The sequence below is a fragment of the Puma concolor genome, chromosome C1 (assembly GCF_028749965.1).
Source record: "Puma concolor isolate L17-30 chromosome C1, mPumCon1.1.hap2, whole genome shotgun sequence".
Classification (NCBI taxonomy): domain Eukaryota; kingdom Metazoa; phylum Chordata; class Mammalia; order Carnivora; family Felidae; genus Puma; species Puma concolor.
In genome coordinates this window covers 12,333,836-12,353,414 of record NC_141674.1, presented here as the reverse complement: position 1 = coordinate 12,353,414, position 19,579 = coordinate 12,333,836, and the positions used below count along the sequence as shown (strand labels likewise).

At 58.6% G+C, this 19,579-nt stretch overlaps 2 protein-coding genes across 2 annotated transcripts in view; both read right to left on the bottom strand.

Annotated features, from left to right (window-relative positions):
* PADI3 (peptidyl arginine deiminase 3) overlaps nucleotides 1-2,494 on the bottom strand; it is a 31,642-nt gene extending 29,148 nt beyond the window's left edge. The window contains exon 1 of the mRNA XM_086715815.1: nucleotides 2,371-2,494. Coding sequence (XP_086571941.1) covers nucleotides 2,371-2,462 — 92 coding nt within the window. The 5' untranslated portion in view covers nucleotides 2,463-2,494. The remainder of the gene's footprint in view (nucleotides 1-2,370) is intronic.
* A 3,454-nt stretch (nucleotides 2,495-5,948) lies between these two features.
* Nucleotides 5,949-19,579, bottom strand: part of PADI1 (peptidyl arginine deiminase 1) — a 38,193-nt gene continuing 24,562 nt past the window's right edge. Inside the window, exons 10-16 of the mRNA XM_086715816.1 lie at nucleotides 19,380-19,487; nucleotides 17,676-17,827; nucleotides 12,496-12,640; nucleotides 11,625-11,718; nucleotides 10,527-10,606; nucleotides 9,645-9,770; nucleotides 5,949-6,770 (exon numbers count right to left, since the gene is read on the bottom strand). Coding sequence (XP_086571942.1) covers nucleotides 6,537-6,770; nucleotides 9,645-9,770; nucleotides 10,527-10,606; nucleotides 11,625-11,718; nucleotides 12,496-12,640; nucleotides 17,676-17,827; nucleotides 19,380-19,487 — 939 coding nt within the window. The 3' untranslated portion in view covers nucleotides 5,949-6,536. The remainder of the gene's footprint in view (nucleotides 6,771-9,644; nucleotides 9,771-10,526; nucleotides 10,607-11,624; nucleotides 11,719-12,495; nucleotides 12,641-17,675; nucleotides 17,828-19,379; nucleotides 19,488-19,579) is intronic.

Sequence of the window (19,579 nt, the reverse complement as noted above, 5' to 3'; positions counted from 1 at the left end):
GTGGCAGTTACCATGAATGAGTGTCCCCCACATGCCAGGCATCCCCAACATGCTCTACACACACGATCTCATCCCATTTCCCCACTCCCTTGAAGTGAAGGCCTAAGTGTTTGGGTTGCATCCTGGCCCGGCCGCTCCTCACAGGCTGTGTGACACGGGGCAAGTTACTTAACCTCTCTGTGCCTCCGTTTCCTCATCTCTGAAATGGGGGTGATGATAGAGCATCCACCTGGCAGAATCGTGAGAATGTTACTATATACAAAGCGCTTGGGGCAGTGGCTGCTATGGAGCAGTCTGTAAGGATCTTCACTGACAACATTGTCTCCGTCCTCCGGAGGAGGATACAGAGAGGTTAAGTGATGCTCCCCAAGTCAGACAGCTGCTAGGTCCCAGAGCCAGGGCTGAGCCAGCACACCCACCGCCCCTTCCCTGGTGGGCCCACGGTGCGGGCACCCAGGAGGGCTGAGTCACGACATTTCCAAGCCGGAAGGGACGTAGAGCTAAGCTGGTCCTGCTCCCCCTGCAAGACAGGAATCCGTCCGGGAGCGGTCCAGCCTCTGCAAGAACTCTGAAGGGACAGATTCTCAGACAGCGGGGACCGTGCCTCCTTGCTCAGTATTGTGTCCCCGTGCCCGGCCCGCACCAGACGCCAAAGAAGTACTTGATGAATGTGTGAGCGAGTGAACTGACAGCTCTCCGCCTGTCCCCCAAGGTGGCCCAGGCACAGAGGCCCAAGAATCCTTCCTTTGAGGGTGCCTGAGGCTCTGCCTCGCACGCTGGGGCCATCCCCCCCACAGCCTCCTCTCCGAACCCCAACACGGCCCGTCCATTCACAGAACCCCAAGACACTGCTGCCTTTGCCTCCTGGCCCTGATTCGTCCCCCCTCCTTGAAGGAGGCCCTGCAGGGGAGGAGCCAGCCCTGGCCTTCACGGAGCAGGTCAAACTGGGGGCACGTCTGCCCGATGGGCATGAGGCTGCCAACACAGGTGAGTCACCCCCATGGGCACATGGCGCTGGAGGAGGGGGTGGCGCCAGGCAGCGTGGACGCCCATCCTCCCGTGTCACTCCTGACACGGCCCCTGTGGCTGTCCCTCCTCCAAATCCCCTTCCTAATTCTCACCCTCCACCCACACTCAACCAGGCTTCAGCTCCCGATACCTAGCTGTGCTGGGCCTGCTCCGGACTTGGTTCCCTCCCCTGACCAGCCCCTCACCCCTTTACATCTAATGTCCTAGGACCACCCCCGTCTCTGCTTTCAACTAAGTCCGCTCCAATTCGTACAGTCTTGTTCTGGGATACTGGTCCTCAACTGGGATCGGTTCCCCCCACACACACCGGGCATGTTTGGCAATGCCTGGAGACATTTTTGGCCATCGCAAGTCAAGGTGTGCTTCTGGCATCTAGTGAGTAGAAGCCAAGGGCACTGCTCGACGGCTCACAGGGCAGGGTGGGGTGGGAGACCTGAGACAAGGGAACAGTGACACGCTTCTGCCTCCTCCCCTCCCAGCCCCCTGACTACCTGTGTCCCCAGCTCAGCCTTGGAGCTGGGACCCCTGGAGACTCCCTAAAAGGCTAAGTAGCCAGCTCCCTGGGGGTTCCCAGAACCCAGCTCCTGAAACCCTGCCCAAACTCTCCTTTTCTGCCTGAGAGAGAGAGAGAGAGAGAAGGTGGGGCCTCACCTCCAGCCACTGGCTCTAAGGACACGGCCATGGCACACAGTAGGAGCCTAACGTGTGGGCTCTGAATGGCTGGAGGAAACCAGATCCTTCCTCTCCAAGTGGCAGACAGCTAAAAGCATAAGACACTTGACCATGGGAGTGGGGGGGAGGGGGGTGTTAAATCCTGGCGTTGACGCTTAGTAACTGTTTGACTTGAGCAAATGGCTCGCCCTCGCTGTGCCGTAGTTTCCCCATCTGTCAAATGAGAAGCTAGTAACAAACGTAGCTCATGGGGTGTCGTGAAGGCTAGATTCGAGCGTTAAAGTTCGAGAAGATTGCCAAGCTTAAAACAGTGCTCGGCACATAGGAAATGCTACGTAAGCATAAATGATTTCTTAAAAAATGACACTCGCTGTTTGCAGAGCTCCTAGGCTGGGGACCAGGACAAGGGGAATACACCTCTTCCTATTTGTATGTATCCAGCCTGCAGGGTCCTCCAACGTGCCCAGCACCCTCAAAGGCCCTTGGACCAGAGCTCAAACACTGCAAACCTCTCTGTCCCCCATGCAGTCTCCCACACTCAACTCCCCTGGCTTGGGGGAGGGAAGCCGAGCCAGGCCTGAGCCCCGAGGAAACCCTGTACAGCGCACCAGACCAGCCCAAGGGGCTCAGCACCAAGGGCCTGCAGACCCCCAGGCCTCTGGCTCTTACCCATAAATGTCCACGAGGGTCTCCACGCCAGCCACACACACGGCGCTGGTGGGATGCTCCAGGGACACACGCACAATCCTCTTCATTGACATGCTGGCCTTGGACCCGGACTTGAGCCACCAAAGCCAACACTGCCTCCCAGAGCCCTTGGCGTGTGATTTAAAAGACCTTGGCCCCGCCTCTCCAGCCCGGGGTGCTAGCTCATTGGCTCCAGTCCTGGAAGCCCAGCCCCTTCCCAGAGCTAGGAGCACAGGATTGGCCAGGAGGAAGCCATCGTTTGCATATGAACCTGTTGCTCCGCCCTCAGCACGGAGGCAGTTCGTTTCTCTAAGGGAGCGTGTCCCAACAGGCACCTGGCCGGGGCACCGGGGCACTGGGGGGATGGGGAAGGCAGAGAGGTGGAGATGACCTGGGCCTCTTTCTCGACTTTCCACGCTCTTCCTTCTCACCCCCTTTCCTGCCTTTTCCGAGATGATACGGTTTAGAGGGGAGCTTCTCTACCCTGCTGGAGGATTCCCTACCTTCTCTACCCTGCTGGAGGAGCTGGTGCAAACGCAGATTCCCAGGCCCCGCCTCCAGGTCTGACGCCGCAGGTTAGGGGTGCGGCCTCACAACTGGATTTTTTGTATAAACACCCCAAAGCATTTTGAGAAACTGAGAAACACCGGCTTTTTTCTTACGAGCATGGAGTGTATTAGCAGGACTGGATTTCAGCCCTAGGTCAACCACACATCTTTGCTGTGCGGCTGCGGACAAGTCACTTCATTGCTCTGTGCCTCACTTGTTGCTTCTGAAAATGGCTCTTGCGAGGCTTAAATGGACGACGTGGGTAGAGCTCTAGTGTGGAGCTTGGCGTTATTCTATTACCGGCGTTGTCATTATTTTCACATGCCAAACACTTGTGGAAGGGGTGGGTGGTGAGGGTTAAATCCCTCTCTGGCCAGGAAGAGCTTAGAATGTGGGCGTAGGAAGGCTCATTTGTCAGGTGGGGAAACTGAGGCCAGAAGGGGGCATTCGGCCACCTGAAACAGCAGGAGCAAGGGCTCTGGGGAGAGGAGCCTTGGGTTCGGATCCAGACTCCACCATGCACCGGCTCTGTGGCCTGGGGGGTGGGGGGAGGGTTACGTTCCCTCTTAAGCCTTGATTTCCTCATCTGTAGAGAATGAGGCTGATCACTAGCCTGCTAGAGATAATGGCGGGGACACACCCTGCCCGGCCAGGCTCCAAAGGTGCTGAATAGAAACTTCCTCCCTTCTCTCTGGACATGCTGCCAGTCTGAGACAGGGCGAGGACCAGGACCTGCTCCCCAGGGTCCCCAGTGGGTGCACTCCTAGCAGTTCACGGATCTCAGCGGGACTCTAAGCCTGGTGCTCTTTTACCCAAGAGTCTGGGAAGGACGTTCTCAAGGAGAGCTGTTGGGCTGCTGGCTTCAGTCACCGCTTTACTTTTTCGGCTACAAAATGGCTTGCTGGCCAACTCACCTCTGGGTAAGAGTCAGGGCTCAGGAGGAAGCCCCAGTCTCCCTACCTGCTTATGAACCTAGTTGGGAAATAGATCCAGAAAGTGGAGGCTTCCCCCTGGCCACTGGACCACCGTGCTGGGGGCCGGACCAGCCTCTGGCTCGGGGCCCTGTCTCTCCCTTTGGAAATAGACCCGTGCCTTCACCTCCCCCCAGTTAATACCAGCGTTTAGAAACACATCTGGCATTCATTCAGACTAAAGTGTCAGTGGCTGATAGGCAGCATCTTTTTGCCTGAGTCCACAACAAAAGGTAAAAGAAAGTGACTGAGTGAGTGAGTGAGCGACTGGCAAAGGGTTCAATCGAGGCAGGAGCCAGCGTGTAGGATGCGAGGGATAATACTTTCAGGCCCCTGAGATCAGACCGCCGGGTAGCTTGGTAACTTTGGAGGCAGGAATGAAAGGCAATCATAGTGGCCTTTGGCCCTGGACACAGGTACCGCTGGAGAATCTCCCACCTCTGCCAGTAGGGCCCAGCACACCTGTCCTCTGAGGGCTGGAAGAGATAGCCCAAGGAAGGGAGAAGAGGTGACGAGGTAGGACCCGCCCCTCGCCTGATGCCCATCTCAGCAGGGCAGTTGGCCTCAGAGCCACGGGCCTGTGCCAGCCATCCTGCTGAATCAGCCCGCCTGGCCGGCACTGGCCCTGGGGGTTGTCCCAGCCAGCAGAAGCTAAGCCAAGGAGCTGGCGGCTTGGGGGGGGGGGGTAGAACTAGGATAGGGCTCCCCTCCCCTCCCCACTCCTCCCCACAGCCCGACAAACAGAAGCTGAGGAGGCAGCCACTTGAAGAAACGCACGTTGACATTTTTATTAATCAGGTAGGAGGCGATCCATCACCTGGAACATTCTCAGAGGGGACATCGGGCTCTCCGACAGCTCCAGAAGCAATTCCAGGGCTTCCCACGCTCAGCGCAGGTCCAGAACACATGCTCCCCACCCTCCCCATCTCTCTGCAACTTCCCTCCACCCACAGCCTTTCCCTGGGGAACCTCAACCCTGGCCGCATGCCCGTGGGCCCCGAAGGGCCTCCTTGCCGTCTTGGCTCGGGCTGGGCTGTGGGTCATGGTTATGTGCAGAAAGTGCAAAGGTTAGACCAGGAGTTGGCACGTGGGGTCCCACAGAGTCTTCCAGAAGGGGAAGAACCCAGGTATACCCCCCACCCCCCCACCAGCCACCTGAAACCAGAGCAGCTCTGTCTTATCCATCTCACGCGTCGGGTGTCCACGGCAGCCTTGCCAACTGTTCCGTGGCTAACAGAGTTTGACCGTGGAGGGCTGGCTCAGTCTCGGTCTTCCCAGGGGCCACTGAAAATCTAGGAGGCGGAGGGAGGCCCAGGGCTGATAGCCACCGCGATGGCCCCAGGGGCAATGGCGGGGAGAGGGCAGGCTGGCCACCTCGCGCCCCTGCGTGCCTGGGACAGGGGTCACCTCTCACCTGGCACTGGCCAAGCCCGGGCACGTCCCCGTGACCCCACCCGGGGCCAGGCTATTAACGTCCCCTCACCCCCATGGCAGCTCTGTGCCCTGTATGGGAGGGGACACAGGCCTGCCGTGGGGGTTTCCTCCCAGGCAAAACCCAGGCTACGGGCAGGGTCTCCGGGTTGCTGAGAGCGACTGGGCGAGCCTTCCCTCCCACGGCCTGCAGGGCGAAGGGGAATAATTAAAGACTATTAAAGGAAATTAAACCCCACCCTCCGAGATAACCTAATGGCTCCTCCCCACCCACCCTCTTCTAACATCTGGGCTCCTATCCCCTGTGACATCTGGAATGGCCAGCCCCCTTCACATCCAGAGTCCAGAATCGGAAGCAGGGAGACCTAAGACACAGAGGCCAGGCCCCGCCGTTTGTCCTCATGCCTCGGCCCCCTCCACAATCCTGGCCTCCCGCCTGCCAGCCTTCCTCGCGTGTGCCCTCCTGAGGCCTCTCTCTGGCCTCTCAGCGTTTCGGGGCGGAAGCAGCCAGCACTCGTAATTAAAGGCCTTCTAAACAGGTAACAAGCACCCTTTTGAGGACGGAGTCAGGTATTAAAGGGTTTTTGTTGCCTTTTCTTTTGAAGGCAGGCCCCAGATGCTAGGTTTCCCGTCCTTATTTGCCTCTATAAATATGGCTGAGGGGTGCTGGGAGGTCACATCTTGCGGGTCCCCTGCAGGAGAGGACAGCTGGTCGGGAAAAGAGGCTGCCTCGCCTCCCTGCGCCTGCTCTTGCAAGAACCACAGACGGCCTGGACCCAGGCCCCTGCCTCTGAGCCCAGGCCCCATGGATGCCGTTCCCGGTGCAGACCCGCAAGAGGAATAGGAGAACAGAGGGAGAGCGACTCAAAGTCGGGCACAGCCGCGGCCACACGCGGCTGCCCTTGAACGTGCTGAGGCCGTTGCTCTTTTCCAGAACCTCTGGGAGTGGCGGATTGGGAAGAGGGAGGGAGGAATGAGGACGGTCCCTCTCGGGCTGTGCAGGCCACTCCAGAGGTGAGGGTGCGGGCGTCCGTCGCTGCGTCCCGGGGCCTGCGGTGGCCAGCACGTTCGCAGGCACTCGAGGAGAAGCGCCCGAGGCTCCCCCACGAGGACGGGGGCCGGGTGGAAGTTCCTCGCCCCCTTCCCTGGTGGGGCTCCCTGGCAGGTGGGCAGAGAGGACGGCGGGTGGAGGGGGGCTCAGGGCACCGTGTGCCACCACTTGAAGGAGAAGGGCTGCCGGCGCACGTTGGTGCCACAGTGGATCTCCCCCAGCAGCTCGTGGTAGGACAAATAGTCGTCGATGAAGATGCAGCGGAGGCCCAGTGGCTCCAGCAGGGACCGCACCTTCTCCTCCAGGCAGCAGCGGCCGTCGATGATGGGCCCGAAGGGCTTGGGGATGCCCAGGTGCTTGCCTAAGACCACCATGTTGACCTGTAGACGAGAGAAGGCAAGAGGGAGACAAGAGGGGACCCATCCCCAGGTCCGACCCACCAAGACTGGCGCTGCCTCTAAAACTAGGGTCCATGAAGAGAAGAAATGGATTGACGGTTGGAAGAGAGGATTCATACCAGGTAGGGCTGCCAGTAACATGCATGGTGACTCTGTACGAATGAAAGTCACCCCTTCCTCCCACGCTGTCTTCCATCCATCAGAAAGTTGTCGCGACAATTCAGGGCAAGATTTTACCTTCCTCTGCCAGAAACCTTGTACAGCAGCTATCTACAAGGTCGATGGTGTGAATGTCTTTCTAGGTTTGGTGCACTTGTACAGTGCACAGCCTGCTTCACTCTCCCCGGAAGCCCTGATCGTCGTTACGGTTTACCGAACATCTCCTGCGCGCCAGATACGTCATCGCTATGCCTCACAGCCTCCCTGCGAGTCGGTGGCAGGGAAAGGTTAAGTGACATAATCCAGGCCACACAATCAGAGAATGGGGAGACTGAACTTTGACGTGGGGCCAACTCACGCCCAAACCCATGCTCTTCATATGCTGCCAGAGTGTGGCACGGTGGCCGCCTGGGGAGCTGAGGAGTTGGGACAAGGGGCTGGGAGCCCTTGGGGGCGCCTGTGTCTCCAGTGGCACGTCTGCTTCCCCGGCTGGGGGGCCCTAACACTGGGGAAGGGACGTCTCCCCAGGGCAGGGTATGGAAGTGTCTTAGAGAAAACCTCGGCCCCAGATGGGTGGCCAGAGGAGCTGTCCTTGGTGTTCAAAGGGGATACGCTGAACCTGCTGTCTGGAGGGGAGGGCTGGGTCATCTCAGCATGGGGTGGCCTGCCCTGGGCTCTGTGCCCTCACGCTCTCCATGCTCTGGCCCCTCGCCCTCCAGACTGCCCTGCAGGGCCATCCACAGCTGGGATCAACATGACCCTGGAGGGTCCTCTGGGGTCAGTCCCATGGCCTCCGCCCTGAGCTACCCAGTTGCCCCTAAGGGGCCAGAACGTGCTGGGTAGTAGTGGGACAAAGGGCAGGGAGGGGAGCCAGGTCCGTTTCTTCCCACACGAGGACTCAGGAGCCTGGAGGCCACTCGCTTGCTGGATGACCTCAGGGGAGTCAGCCACTCTCCTCTGAGGGCCCGTTTCTTCATCTGACAAACGGGTTAACTGAGTTCCCTGTGGGCTCTTCCAGTGAGGACATACCGGGCTCCTTCAGCAGGGTCTGGGTGGGAGCTGAGAGATTCCCACAGAGGGGGGCTTCCAGCCGGTGTGGGCAAGGCCACCGCCCAGAGAGGGCCGGCCAAGGTCATGGGCTCTGGCCAGAACAAGAGCCAGGCCGCCCCCTCAGCGCCCCCCTGTCCAATGGGGCAGCCACTGGCCACACGTGGCTGTCGAAATTTAAAAAGAAGTATAAAGTTCATCCTTCGGCCACACTAGCCACATGTGAAGACCCCCATCGCCACATGTGGCTTGGTGGCTCCCCTGTCCCATCGTGCAGACGGAGAACGTTTCCATCGTCTGAGAAAGTTCTCACAGGCAGCACCGCCTTGGAGGGTCGGTTCTCAACCAGGGCGATCCGGGCCCCAGGGCATTTCGGTTGTCACAGTGAGAGGAGAGCGGCTGACACCCAGTGGGCAGTGGACAGGGATGCCACCGCCATCCTGCGATGCACAGGACGGGGCCCCCACGACAAAGGAGTCAGGCCCAGACATCAGTAGAGCCGAGGTCCTGCCTCTGCCAAGACCCCACAGCGAGGAGTCAGGAGTGCGGGGTCCCGGCAGGGAAACCCTGCCCTGTCACCGTGCCTCCAATCAGGACCTCGGGACCCGCTCCCAACCCTTCGCTTGGCCGGTGCCGGTGCCGGGGGCGGGGGGCGAGGGGACTCCAGTTACAGGCCCCAGGCTGAAGAGGGAGGGTCTCCCATCCTGGGCAACCAAGCCATGAGGGGCCAACAGCCTGACATCCCTTCCCAAAGGCGTTAATGGTCGTGCAGCCGATAGCATCACCAGGCCCCTCCCAGAGGCCACACGGGTGACATCACAGCTGTGCATCGGCTGTCAGCTGCCTGACTTAATGACAGCCAGGGAGGCAGCCACCGTGGGCCCGCCTGCCCACCTCAGGAGCCGCACCGGGGAGCAGCCGGTGGGGTGCGGAGCAGAGCAGGCGGCTGGGGCCCCCCCCGGAGTGAGAGCCGGAAACACTGAAACCGAAACAGCCTTCCTGTCTCGACTTGGAAGGGAAACAAAAAGCCCTCAGTGGTGGGGGCCGCCCTGGGCACTGACCCATGTTCAACGGCATCCCTGGCCTCCACCCACTGATGCCAGTAGGCCACCTCCCTCCTTGTGGCAAGAAAAACAAAACAAGCAAGAAAACCTGGAAGGCAGAATCGCCCCAGTGGAGACCCCCCCGGCGGAGATGTCCTGTACCTGCACAAAAAGCAAACACACACCGGGGCGCCTGGGTGGCTCAGTTAAGCGTCCAACTCTCGATTTCGACCCAGGTCGTGATCTCACGGTTCGTGAGTTTGAGCCCTGCGTCGTGCCCTGTGCCGTGTCAGCAAGAAGCCTGCTTGGAATTCTCTCTCTCTCTCTCTCTCTCTCCCTCTCTCTCTCTCTCTCTCTCTCTCTGCCCGTCCCCTGCTTGTGCTTGCTCTCCCGATCTCCCTCTCAAACTAAATAAACTTAAAAAAAAAAAAAAAAAAAAAAAGGAAACACACACCTAGGGATCCGCCAGGCCCGCCCCGGTCTCTGTGCTTGTCTCTGCCCTCGGACAGGAAGCGCTTCTCCTCTGGAGCCCCAAGTGACACCCCTGTGGACCCTGCCAGGGGGCCCCGGGGACAGGAAGTGCCCCGTCCTGCTTCTGCGCTCTCACCATGTCAGGGAAGAAGGCTTCCGCGTGGGAGCCCTTCAGGAAGAAGAGCTGGGGGATGTCCACGATGTCCCGCTCGGTCAGGCCCAGCTCCCGCTTCAGCACCTCCCGGTTCCAGTCGATGCATTTCTGGGGGGGGCAGGAGGAGAGGCAGCGGGCGCGCCCAGTGAGCCAGGGAGGCTCTCACGCTCGCTGGACGCCGGCTGCGTGCCGGGCCCCGTGCAGAGCCCTCTCGCCCTCGTGCTCCTCAGGTCCTCCAACAGCTGGGTGCCACCGCCCACCCGCAGATGGGGAAACTGAGGCTCCGGTGACCTGCCCGAGGGCACAGAGCTAGGAAGCTGCACAGCTGGGATTTGGACCCAGGCAGCTTCCGGTTCCAAAAGTGTTTGTGGCCAACCCCCCCCCCCCCCCACCCCAGCCACAGTGCGGCTCACACATCTGTCCGTCTCAGCCGTCTCGGAGAAGGTGCCAGGCTCCACGCAGGAGACGTGAGGGGCCTCTGCGCCGGGCCCTGCACCCCGCCCGTGGCGGGCGTCAGCCCTGCCCCTTCCGGAGACCTCCTCCCACCCGGTCTCCTCCTTGCCGGATCCCCTTGACTCCCACCCACCCCACCCCTCACCCCCACGGGGCCCCAATATCTCATCTCACTCAGCTTCTCCGGAAACTCATCATTTCCCCCAGACCAGAGCTGGATCTCCCCTCATCAGACCGGGAGCTCCCTGGGGGCTCCTTTGTGCCTCCTCCGTCAGACTGTGCGTTCACGGCCGAGGCCTGGGGCTGAGCCCCGTACTCCCACTCCACCCCAGCGAGTCCGGGGGCTGCTTCCCCTGGGAGGACGGGGACCCCCCCCCACCAAGAGCAAGCAGCATGGCCATATATCCTCACCTGTGTGTAGAGGCTGTCCCTCCTGAGGCGACTGTCAGCCAGCATCTCATTAATGCTTCTGTTCACTTGGTGTCTTAACCCTGCGAGAGAAGGAAGACAGTATGAGGGCTCAGGAAGGACCGCCCAGGGCCGCCTCAGGGCCAGGGAGCTGAAGGATAGAGAAAGCCGGAGACCCAAGACCCTGCTGGGCCCAGGGTCTGGCTGCCGGTACGGCCAGGAATTCCTGGTGATGGAGCCCAGACTCTTCGGGAAGGGACTCCCGACTCGGGGGCCTAATGATCACGGTACAGCTGCCATTACTGAGCACCCGCCATGCTCTGGGCACCCTCCTAAATTATCGTTCATCTTTAAAACAACGCCAGGTGGGGTAATTATCACCCCCCCCCCCCCATTCAGAGAAGAGGACACTGAGGCACTGAGAGGTTTAGAATGCGACCTTGATCTCCCAGCCATGAGCAGCGAGATCAAGATTTGAATGCAGGTCTTGAAGCTCTGCCACGTCCCCTCCAGCGCTCCAGTTCTCAGATGAGAACACTGAGGTCCGTGGTGGGGAAGGCGGAGGTGCTCAGGGGGGCCAGCCAGGTCCTGGGAAGGTCTGGCAAGCCCCAGAGGCAGGTCCCCAGAGGGGCCCCGACCACCCACCTGGCTTCTCACCCCTGCCACTCTCGAGCCCCCGGCCCTGCCGCATCCTGGTGACAGCCCTGGGCACGCCACCCCTCTCTGAGCCTCTGGGGAAAGGGGTTAGGGGGCGGGGGCGAGATCCCGCGGGGTGTGCACTGTTTCCAGTCGTCTTCCTCTCCTGGGGTGTGGCCAGGAGCCGCCCGCTCTTCCTGAGAATGTCACCTTCTGTGGGCGCCTGGGGCCATCCACCGGCCTCTTGGCCTCCCGGCCTTGGCCCGGTAAAGGGACAGCGCTCAACCTTAGCTCCCAGGTGAGGGTGTTGGGAGAACTAGTGATGGCCGGTCCTGAGCTGAGGGATCCAAGCGAGGCGAAGGGCCCGTAAACAGAGCACAGCCACGAGAGGCATGAGAGGTGCTCAGGGCTGGCGATCAGAGGGCAGAGGCCCCACGCACGGGTGACTGGGTCATAGGCACTCACCGTCAAACTGGGCCGCCTCCCCGTATCCCTGCTCTTTCTTCTGTTGGAACAGTTTGAGGCAAGCGATGGGGCTCGCCAGAAGCAGCCGGAAGCCCTGGCACAGAGGAAGGGAGAGTGGCCCGGTGGACGGGTTCTCCCCGAGACGCAGGAGACCCCAAACTCGGGAGGAGGCTCCCCTCCCGCTCAGTCCCACCCGCCAGCCACAAAGCACCCCCAGGGCAGCATCCCCTAATCCCCCAAGCTGGTTCACACTCCTGGGGCCTTTGTCCAAGATAATCTCTTTGCCTGAATGCCCTTCCTCACTTGCCTTCCGGGGAACTCGGTCACTGGTCACTGGGAGGCCGCCCCTCCCGGGCTGCGTGCCTCTCTGAGGGCTGGGCCCCTCTCTGTAAAGTGGTGGCAGCCGAGCGGTCCCAAGCCCTCTGTCTGGGTCTGGGTCTTACCCTACCAGTAGCTGCCCTTCCGAGCCTCAGTTTTCCCATCTATAAAATGGGGTCAGCGAGAAGCGTACCCGCCTCACGGAAGTGTCGGGAGATCAAATGAGTTAAAACACACGCACATCATAGGTGCCGAATGTTACCAATTACTATCCGTGTCATTCCTGGGTCTAGGCTGAGAGGTTTGGATCAGGGCAAACGCCCAGCAAGTGTGAGGATGGGTGTATGAGCAGGGGGGCCGATGAGTAGCCTCCGGAGCTGAGCTCTGACCTCCTCCAGGAAGCCCCCTCTGATTAACACCGCCTGGCTCTCCGGGTGGCCGGACTCTGAGCTGACCACGGACACGGGCGGGGAGCTGATTTCAAGTGGCTTTGCCCTATCCCATCCCATCAGGTCGGGGAGGAGCAGAGGGGGCTCAGAGAGAAGGGACGCACCTTTTGGTCAGAGGTGGGCACAAAGCTCAGGAATTCGTCCACGTGGCCCACGGAGAGCCAATCGGAATAGAGCTCCACGGGCGCCTGCACCTGCTGGGCCTGGAGGAAGTCCCGCACCACCTTGGCCATTCGCCTCCCACCGGACCTGGCCCAGGAGGGAGACAGCAGGGTCACCAGTGCCTGCTGACTGCTGGCTCCCTGCAGGCCCCTCCTGAGCATCCCACCTCTGTGCAAGCCTCACGACAACCCTCTGAACGGGTCATCTTTGGGCCCCGGCCCCCAGGTGCTCCCAGGAACTCACCGTCCCTCCGGACCATCATTCCAGAGAGTTCATTCCCTCCTTACACCAAGGCTGGGAAGGCCCTGCCCGCTCCTGCCCACTAAAATGAGTCAAATGAGAGAGCTCCGCTTGTCAAAGACCCTCACCTCCCATCCCGGGACTCAGAGACATTGACTCTTTACCCAGGATGCCCAGTCTCTGGGTCAAAACATGACCGGCACCTGGTGAACCCCTCCCTTAGCCCAGAGTTTCCCAAAGTGTGGGGCCTGGACCACTCGGGGGGCAGACTCTGGGGGGGGGGCAGTGCTTGTTTACAAGGAGGGGTCTTGTGGCGTCTGAGGGGCTCAGTCAGTTAAGCGTCAACTCGGTTTTGGCTCAGGTCATAATCTCACTGTTCCGTGAGTTCGAGCCCCACATCGGCTTCCTCACGGATGGTGCAGAGCCTGCTCGGGATTCTCTCTCTGGCTCTCTCTAAATAAATAAATAAATAAATAAATAAATAAACTTTATTTATTTTTATTTTTTTAAGGTGTATTTATTTTTGGTGGAGAGAATAGACAGAGTGTGAGCAGGCGAGGGGCAGAGAAAGGGAGACAGGATCGGAAGCGGGATCCGGGCTCTGGGCTGTCGGCACAGGGCCCGCCGCGGGGCTCGAACGCACCAACTGTGAGATCACGCCCTGAGCCGAAGTCGGACGCTTGACCGACTGAGCCACCCAGGCGGCCCTACATAAATATACTTAAAAAAATAATAATGACTCATGCGCAAGAGAGCCCTGTCGCCATCATTTTGTGTTCGACACGGTCTGTCTCGTCCCCAGCCGTTCCCGAAATGAGCTCTGGGCATTGGCAAACCGCCCTTTACTAGCAGAAGGAGGGGCTGGGGTGGCCTAGGACAGGGAGCAGGTCTCGGGAGCCGGGGTCCCAGAGCGGTGGGAGGAGTCGTTACCCAAAGCTGCCTGCGCCTGTGTGGAGCTCGACCCCCCGCCTCAGGCAAGGCCATGTCCCCATTTCGCAGATGAGGCAGCTGAGGCCCCGGAAGTTCAAGGGGGTGACTTTTCCAAAGTCAGAACAATGCGTTATATACTCTGGGCACTTGCCACCTGCCCCTGGCACAGGTAGCCATGAGGAAACACGCATACGTACGTATAGAGATTTCTTCTTTCAATATGTTTTACCAAAAAAGGCATCACATTCCTTGACCTTGCCTGCTTGTCATGGACAAGCTCCCCAGGCTGCATCGAATCTGGTGCCTTCTACCGTAAACAGAACACCGTCCAGCCCCACCCTCCTCCCCTTCTGCCACCGTCTGGCCCAGACACCCCCCTCCTCTAAATAATCTTAGCGGCTTGCCCCTTTCTCTGGTCTCTCCGCCTTCACCCTTTTGCTCCCCCGCAGTCTAAACGGATGGAGAGTTTTTAAGTATGTCAGATCGTCTCCCTCCTCCGGACAAAACCGTCCTACCACTCCCCTCTCCCTCACCGTAAAAGCAAAGTCCTCACGACAACCCGCACAGCCCCTGCACATCCCCACCACCTCCCTCGGTCCACCCTCCTCTTCATCTGCTTCGTGCTGGCCATGCTGGCCATGCTGGCCTCCCGCTGCCCCTTGCACATACCAGGTACGTTCCTGCCTCAGGGCCTTTGCACATGCCGTTCTCTGCACCAGGAATTGTCGCCCACTCCCCGTCTGTCATGGCTCACTTCCACCTTTCCTCAGGTTTAACTCAAATGTCACCTTCTTTCTCTACGAGCCCTTTGAAAATTACAACCGCCCCTCAACCCCCTTCCCAGATTTATTTTTCTTCTTGGTATCAGCTGGCATATTTGATATCTTATTTATTGTCTGGCATCCCACCAGAATGTAAGCTCCGGGTGGGCTGGGATGCTGTCTACGTTCCCTGCTGTATCCCCGGCACCTCTTACATAATAGAGGCTCAGCGAATGATTGTGAATGATGTGCTTCTGAACAGCTTTTTTCAAAATGCTTTTTTAAAAAAAAAGGTTTTGTTTTTTTTTTTTGAACAGCTGTGTAATAATCCCTGGTCTCTATCACTCAAATATGTCATAGACAAAGATTTGAAGGGAGACCTGACAGTGACAAATGACAACACTGATTTGACTTGGGGGATAAGAGTGTGACAATTATTTTTCTTGTATTTCTGTTATGTTGGTCGAGGGCCGGCAATTTAAAAAGAGTTCTTAAACACGGTGAGATGGTGGAGAAGCGCTGGACTCCAGAAACTTCTCATGGGCGCAGAGTGGCAGGCATCAGAAACACATACGGTTGGGGAAGGGACAGAGCCCCGCGTTGTGCTGCCCTCTGACTGGAGGCTGGTGGGGGCGGGCGTGATGGGACAGACCCGCTCTTCAAGTCACATCAAAGCCACCACTAGGGGGCAGAATTGCTCAAAGATGATTCTAACCATGGGGAGCGGACTGTGGCGAACCCAAGCAGGCAGAGAACAGACCTAGGTGCTCAGCGAATGATTGTGACACTTACTGAGCACCTAGTGTGTGCCTGCCTGAGGCTCCTCCCACTAAGTATCTTGCTTAATCTCCATGATTCCTCTCGGATGTCCGTACAAATAACAGGCCCAGGTCACGATCTGAACTCTGCCCTGCTAAGCTCTCTGAACTCATCTCCCATCAAGCCCCTCCTTGCTCAGGCTCACTCTGTTCCAAACCCCAGGCCTCCTTGCTGCTCCTCTAATGTCTCTGTCACACTCCTGCCTCAGGGCCTTTGCACTGGCCATTGCCAGTCCTTTGCACGCTTTCCCCCCCAAATACCCCCATCTTTGACTCCCTCATTTCCTTCAGGACTTTATTTAAATGGCAGTTTCTCACCAGGGCTTCCTTGATCTAACACACTATATTATCTACTTACTTGTTGAGTTTGCTTACTGTCCGTTTCTCCCTGTTAGAATGAATGCACGTTGTCTGTTTGTTCACTGCCGAGGACAGAAAGAAGCCAAGACAGGAACACAGGACAGAGGGTTACATTTGTTTGGAGTCCAGGGAGGAGACCTGGATCCTGACTATTCCACTAACTCGCTGTGCGGTCCTAGCCGGTCGCTGTCCCTCTCTGAGCCTCAGGACCCCTTCTGTTTACCAAGGACCTTGTTCCTGGTTTTCAATACAATGGTCAATGGACTGGCTCATAGCTGCACTGGAGGCCCCCACTGTCCCATCCCTAGTCCTTGCTCTGACCCTGGGAGCTTCTAGATTGTGTCTTTTATCTAGAGCTTCTAGATTGTTTCTTTTATCTAGGCCTGTGGGAAGTCTCAGTAAATATTCACTGAATTGGCAAACGAATGCGTGAATGAGTGCAGTCACTTCGCTTTCCTGAGCCTCAGCTTCCTCATCTGTCAAATGGGAATAACAATCGTCCCAGCCCCATAGGACGGCTCTAAGAATTAAATCATAGTAGGTGATCGATAGCTTCTGTCCGATAAGTTCCAACCTGCTTCAAAGCAGACCCACTGCTAGGGGCCCGGCTAAACAATACCTAACCTAGTGGGGGATTCTTTATCCCCACTGGTGCTGATTCTATAGCCAGCCCAGAGATTCTTAATGGACCCATTTCGCAGACAAGGAAACTGAGGCATGGACTATAAACTAATGTGTTCGTTTGATAAAGTATCTGCTGTACACTGACGTATATCCCTAGTATCTTCAACAGTGCCTGGCACATAGTAGGCATGAAATAAATTGCTTCGAATGAATTAACTGAGCACCTATTGTGTGCCGGGTATATACCCAAAACCACATGGCTAGTATATACAGCAGGGTCAGGACTCGAACCCGAGTCCAACTGTGCTCCTTCCTCCTGGGTCCATCCCCGAAGTCCAGGATTCTACCCAGAGGCCCCGGCGTCCTCCCGCCTCCAGGGCTGTGGGCAGGATCAGATCGCAGAGTGGTGTCTGAGCCTGAGTCACCGCCAAGGCGAGCACTCCTCTTGCTCTAGCCGACCTTAGCCCTGGGCCCCCGGCTACGTGCCTGCGGTTGGTGCCAGGAAACCTCGCCTCACCTGACCCAGAGCCCTGGGGCCACCAGGGTCAGCACTAGGGGCTGGGTGACCTTGCTATGACTGCCTGGCTGCTCTAAATAGTCAGTCAGGGCTTGGGGACTTGGGGGGAGGGGCAAGCTGGGCTCACCTGGTTTCCATGCCAACCCCACACAGACGAGAAGGGGCTCGGGTGCCTGTAGCGGGCTTCGTCTCCAGGCGGGAAACAGGGGACCCCACCAGGATCCCCGCACAGCTCACCCCATTCTGTGGTGTCCCGCAGCAAGGTGGGGACCCATTCAGCAGGATACTGTCACCTGTCTGAGCACTAAATCCTGGGCACCTTGTTTCCTGCCTGATGACAGCTGTCGGCGGGTGGGGCGGGAGGGGGCGGGCACCCACCAAGTCACCTCCGTCACCCGGGTCTCCTGACCAGCCACTCATTCACCGGTAGCCACAGGGTGACCCCGGGGCTTTTTAAGCTATTGCTAGAACAGCAGCTACTTTGACCTCCTGCTGGGAGAGGTCAACCCGTCCCTCTCCCGCCTCTGCTCCAGCTGGCACATCACCTCCCCAGAACCCCAGTGTTTCTAAAGAAGCTGAAAATCTGGAATTTTTATGGAAGGCCTCCCCGCACATGCGGAGTCGGTGACTAATTAAGCTCACGAAATACTAGGCAGGCCAAGAGACCGTGGGTCAGTCGTTTCTGAGTCTTCCCCCAAGATTCTATGACCTTTTAAATCTAACATTCCAGGACTCTGGGTCTTTGACTCCAGGACTGAGCGTGGGAGTTAAGACCACCTCTGAGCCTGGAGACCCGTACTGGTGGTGAGGGAGCTACAGGTGGGCGCCACGGCGGTCCCCGCGCCCTCCCACCCCCCGCCAGGGCCTCTCACTTGGGGAAGCTGCTGCCGATGAGGATCCGGCCCAGGGGGTACTCCTGGCCATCCACTGTGACGGGCGGGCTGACGTCCAGGTTGCCGAAAGAGTCAAGGCTAGAGGCACCAGCGAATAGGATCTCCCGGGTTACATATCCAAAGTCGGGACCCTAGGGGAGGACCAACAAGCCCCCCACCCCAGAAGGAGGGGTCAGTTAGGACAGGAAGCGACAGCTCTTGGCAGGGGTTGGGGCGGGGGGGGGGGGCGATTAACGTCCAAGTCCACAACAGAATAACTAGAAAATCCCCAAATGCTGAGATCAGGCACCGCGCTTCGAAAGAACGCACGGGCCAAAGAAGGAAGCCAGGTGGAAACGAGGCAAGACTTTGAAGCGAGAGATGATAAAAGATACAGCACACTAGAACTTGCAGGATGCGGGTGAAGGTGCACCTGCTGGGGAGCCACCCGTAGGTCCGTACGCATAGGTACGGAAGAGGAGAGGTCGGAAAAATCTTCGCTTCCGTTTGCAGCTGGGAAAAGAACAGCAAATGAGACCCAGAGAAAGTGGAAGGGGGGACAGGGTAAAGACGAGGGCAGGGTGCCTGGGTGGCTCAGTGGGCTAAGCGTCTGACTTCAGCTCAGGTCGTGATCTCAAGGTTCGTGAGTTCGAGCCCCGCGTCGTGCTCTGTGCTGACAGCTCAGAGCCCGGAGCCTGTTTCAGATTCTGTGTCTCCCTCTCTCTCTGCCCCTCCCTGGCTTGCTCTCTCTGTCTCTCTCTCAAAACTAAATAAACATTTTTTTAAATTGTATTAAAAAAAAACGATGAGGGCAGGGATCAGTGGAGGAAGCCCTGGCCAGGTGAAGCCTGGGGTTGGGGTCAAGCCCTTGGTCGATTCAGAGTCACCCCACAGGGCTCATTGTCACCTGCGCTGGGACTGGTCTCTTGGCCCCTCTAGGCTGAGGTAAATGCCCCTGCTCTGTGTGCCCACAAGTTCCCGGGCATCTCCCTCCCAGCCCCCACCCTAACACGGGCATTGTCCTGGCGGTGGGGGTCTGGGAGTTGGTAAACAGGCTGCAGGCCTCGGGCCCACCTCGAAAGGCAGTTCAGCCTGGAAGTAGGGGTATGGAGACAGCCCCTCTGGTTTTGCACCTTGGTGCCATGGCTGGGTGGCATGGGGTCCGTTACCTAACCTCTCTGAGCCTCAGGAAAGAGGGGACAAAGACAGCAGCTAGCCACAGGACTGTGGATTGGATGAGTGACCGTGTAAAGTCAGGGCCGCACGGTTGCTGGGGCTGCTGTCGTCCCCAGCCTGCGCAGAAGAGGCCGCATGGGGCCTGGCACGCAGTAGGTGTTCAGAAAAAATGTGTTACCCCGAAAGAGGCCCCACCTCGTAAAAGCAAGAGTCATGAGGGCTCACTACTGGTGCATTTCCCCCATGAGGCGGTCTCCCCAGGACTGACCCCTCTGTCGACTCCCCAGTGGGGGAGAAGGGTTCCCCAGGACGACTTTGCTGGCCTGCCCCACCCAGAAGGGGAAGGAGGATTTGCATGTTGTTTGCATGCTATTTGCATGTTCTGTCCCAATTCCCCCACTGTCTCCCCGTTTCCCCACCACTTGTGTCCTTTTGGCCCCCGCTAAAGGACCAGGACCAGGGAAGACTGATTACAGGGTCCTATACAGAGCCACCCAAGGGACCTCCCCTCTGCCCTTTGCCACATACCAGGATCCGCTTGTAGGGGAAATGCTTCAGGCCTCTGTTTCGGGGAGAGTCAAAGACCACTGGGAAGGCCTTGTGAGGGGCCTCGGTGTAGCCAAACTCCATCTCGTCCTAGGAGGGGAGAGGAAGAGATCACAGTGGTATCCCCGGCGTGGTTTTCCTGACACGGTGAGCCCCACCCCTAGACCTCGCTCAGGGCGGTG